Source organism: Arachis duranensis, chromosome 8, assembly GCF_000817695.3.
Source record: "Arachis duranensis cultivar V14167 chromosome 8, aradu.V14167.gnm2.J7QH, whole genome shotgun sequence".
Lineage (NCBI taxonomy): Eukaryota > Viridiplantae > Streptophyta > Magnoliopsida > Fabales > Fabaceae > Arachis > Arachis duranensis.
In genome coordinates, this window is record NC_029779.3 from 26,795,844 (window position 1) to 26,799,745 (window position 3,902).

Sequence of the window (3,902 nt, forward strand, 5' to 3'; positions counted from 1 at the left end):
GGTGATTCTGTTTCCATAGCGGCAAATCAGTCAAGCAAGTTCTGCTAGGAGTTCTTGTTGCTGCTTTTGTGTTATTTTCCAGACTTTCAAATCAAATCTCAGCCCTGATTCATTAGGTATTGCTGTTGAGCTTTATTTACATATTTCTATCAGAGATTTATTGTTTTTTCAGTTTTATGTACAAATTGGGAGGAGTACCTAAAAAGGGTGGTTTTTCTTTTCCATTATTATACAAGTATATAAGGGTATAACGGATTCTAAAAGTGAAGTTCCTAATTGATAGAAATAGTGAATGAATAGAAAGAGATTGGTTGCATGCTAATACTAGAATGGTTTTATTTTATGGGTACAGGCTGCAGCATATGAAGAAAGTCTATTTGTGAAATAAGGGTATTCTTGTTGGGATACACTGAAGAAGATTCCTTGATATGACAAAGAAGAGTCGTGTGGATTTCTCTTTACATGAAGATGGAAAGAAAGTGAAACTCAGCACAAGAGAAGGAGTGAATGATGGTTCTTCAAGACATGGGCTAAATGATTCACTTCTTCCTGGTCTTATTGATGATGTTGCATTGAATTGTCTTGCTTGGATTAGTAGATCGGCTTATGCTTCGCTATCGTGTATAAATAAGAGGTACAAGAAGCTGATTAGTAGTGGCTACCTATATGGGTTGAGGAAGGAATTGGGGGCTGTTGAGCATTCGGTTTATTTGGTTTGTGATCCAAGAGGATGGGAGGCCTTTGACCCCAATGTAAATAGATGGATTTCATTGCCTAGGATACCTTGTGATGAATGTTTTAACCATGCGGATAAGGAGTCGTTGGCTGTGGGATGTGAATTGTTGGTTTTCGGCAGGGAATTGATGGAGTTTGCTATTTGGAAATATAGCTTGGTTTTACAAGGTTGGGTGAAGTGCCAAGGGATGAACCGCCCTCGCTGCTTGTTTGGATCTGGCAGTGCTGGTTCCATTGCTATTGTTGCGGGGGGAAGTGATAAAAATGGTAATGTTCTGAAATCGGCAGAATTGTATGACTCTTCAACAGGAACTTGGGAACTGTTGCCAAACATGCACACAGCTCGTAGATTATGCTCTGGATTTTTTATGGATGGCAAATTTTATGTGATTGGCGGGATGTCAAGTCCAACTGTTTCATTAAGCTGTGGGGAGGAATATGATCTTAAGACAAGAAGTTGGCGGAAAATAGAGGGTATGTATCCTTATGTTAATGGGGCTGCTCAAGCGCCTCCTCTTGTGGCAGTTGTTGATAACCAGTTGTATGCAGTTGAGCATCTAACTAACATGGTGAAGAAATATGACAAGGAAAAGAACACCTGGGATGAATTGGGAAGGCTTCCGGTCCGGGCTGATTCTTCTAATGGTTGGGGACTGGCTTTCAAGGCTTGTGGAGATAAACTTCTGGTTGTGGGTGGACAAAGGGGTCCAGAAGGGGAAGCTGTTGTGTTGAATTCATGGTGTCCTAAGTCAGGGGTCGTGAATGGCACCATCGATTGGCAGATACTCGGTGTAAAGGAGCATGTTGGGGTTTTCGTGTATAATTGTGCTGTAATGGGTTGTTGAGATACTTTTAGATTAACTCAACTGAAGACAAATATGCTGGTATATTCAATCTGACAGAGCCTTGAAGGGTGGTTCCATGTGTTCAATCAATGTGGGATAGCTTTTCCTGCTTGAGAAATGAGAAGTTTGTTTCTTTCATTTTTAACATGGTTTATTTGAATGTATTTTTCACTGTCATGATCCATAATTTCAAATTGCTTTTGAGGTTAGGCTTTTACACAGATAAGTTCTGTTATCTTTTTTTCTTAGCCAACTATGTAAACCAATAAATCAAGTATTTTAATTGTTCAATGCTTTGATGCTCATTGTTTGTTCACAATGCTTCTTCAGTCCAAAAGTGTATCCTATGTATTGATTTGTGTCCACTATTCATGCCTAGAGTGTTGTGGAAAGGGTACCATAGGTGATAGGTGTATGAAGTAGATAATGTAAACAAGGTTGGAAATGTTAGATCTTAGGCATAGGTGAAAAACAAGGTTCCCACTTTCCAACATATTTGAAATCATTTTCTTCATAATATATCAAAATGAGGTCCCCCTCAAGAGTACAATGTGTTTGTTGTGGAACATGTCCATGCTTCCAGCTGTAGTTCCTGCATTAAGGTCTATAATTTTGTCTTCCTATTTATGTTTAGTACATACTTTATGACAATGTGGCCTAAAAATAATTTCTTTTTTTCCTTTAATTAGGAACAGCAATTGGGGCCAATCTTCACTCTCCTAGTAGTAGATTTAGCAGAATCCTTTTTTTTCTGCTCTTGTGGCCCCATTATTTAATCTTTCACTGTATTATATTATATGCAATTAATCCCCAATTACACCTATGAGCAAATAATGAAAATGATTTTCAATATGACAAGGATGAATACAAGTAACTATACTGGTTATTAAGAATGCTACTGGAATGCTATAAAACAGTTTTAAATCTTTATTATATCTTAAGTACACTTCATTGAATAAAATTAGTCCTTCAAGATTGGAGCAAATATTATTGTATTTGATAGCAGTAAAGAACAGCTGGCTCAAACAAATATGAATGCCCCTTTCAGCAAGGAACTGGTATGGAGTTTTTCCTCAATGATTAAACCATACCTTATGGAAACCTCAATTCTCAAATTACATTGCCATGTTCTATACTGGTAATAAAGTTACTCATGATTTGACAAATGTTATGGTACAAAAAATAGGAGTTAGGGTATTGTTTAAATTTAGATACTCGTTTAGATAGTTTAATATTTGTTTGGATTGTCTTTTTTTTGGAGAAAAAGTATTTTTTATATAATTATAAAGGTGTTTGAATACAATTTTCAAAAGTACTTTTATTGAAAGAAAAAAAAAATCTTTTATTTGAAGCAAGTAATATGCTGCTTTTTTAAAAACCGAAAATTTGAAAACATTTTAATGAATTGTTTACTAAAAAAGTACTTCTTATATTCTCTATCCAAACATAGAATTAATTTTTCTAATAAAAAAATATTCTTTTAATTTTTTTTTCAAATTCAAATCAAATTCACTTTTAGTCCCTGCAAATATGTTATGTTATTTGAAATATTATATTAGTGTCTTTTATGTATTTTTTTATAAAAAAATATGGAAATACTAATAAGTAGTAAGAGATAATTTATTTCTTTTTTTTTAATTATCCCTAATAATTTTTTAATTATATTTTTTATCATTATATTTTCTTTTCTAAATTTTGTACGAGAAAGAAAATTAAGGTAAATTAAACTTTTTATAATTTATTATATCTTATATTTTTTTATCATCAAACAAAATATAAAAAATATTAATTTTTTGTGTTATATTCTCAATATCCTATCTTATTATATTTCTAAAATAAAACGCAACCTATGAAGTCACTATCTTTTATACTTATACTATTGATTGGTAAAATACATCTCTTCTATCGAAAAGAGAAAAAAAAATAGTCTTTTTTTTTCTGAAAAAAAATAGTTGTTTAATCATTTTTGTTTTCTATGGACTTCTCTTTATGAATGGAATGGCTACAAAGAGTCATTAGCCCATTACATTTTGAATGGAGCCCACTACAATGTTGGCCCATATTCAGTTACTTCTTTTAGCCCATAATTATTGGATCTGAGTGGTCTAATTTAAAATATTAGATATCCATTATCTGATCTAATAGTTAGCTGCTTACTAATCAAATTAAAAAAAAAGTATAGGAGATTCGAATTCTGTTTTGTTCATATAACAATTTATTGGCTAGCAAAAAATTTTTAAATTACGTTCAAAGCCGCAATGAATTAATCATTGACCTGTAAAATTAGAGAATACTTCAAAATACAAAAAAAGAAATCCATCA

General features: G+C 32.9%; 1 protein-coding gene across 1 annotated transcript; it reads left to right on the forward strand.

Annotated features, from left to right (window-relative positions):
• Positions 1-1,899, forward strand: LOC107461735 (F-box/kelch-repeat protein At5g60570). The gene is made up of 2 exons (XM_016080284.3): positions 1-116; positions 353-1,899. Exon 2 carries the CDS (start codon positions 429-431, stop codon positions 1,578-1,580), a length of 1,152 nt encoding a protein of 383 aa, XP_015935770.1. The 5' UTR covers positions 1-116; positions 353-428; the 3' UTR covers positions 1,581-1,899.
• Positions 1,900-3,902: the final 2,003 nt, after the last annotated feature.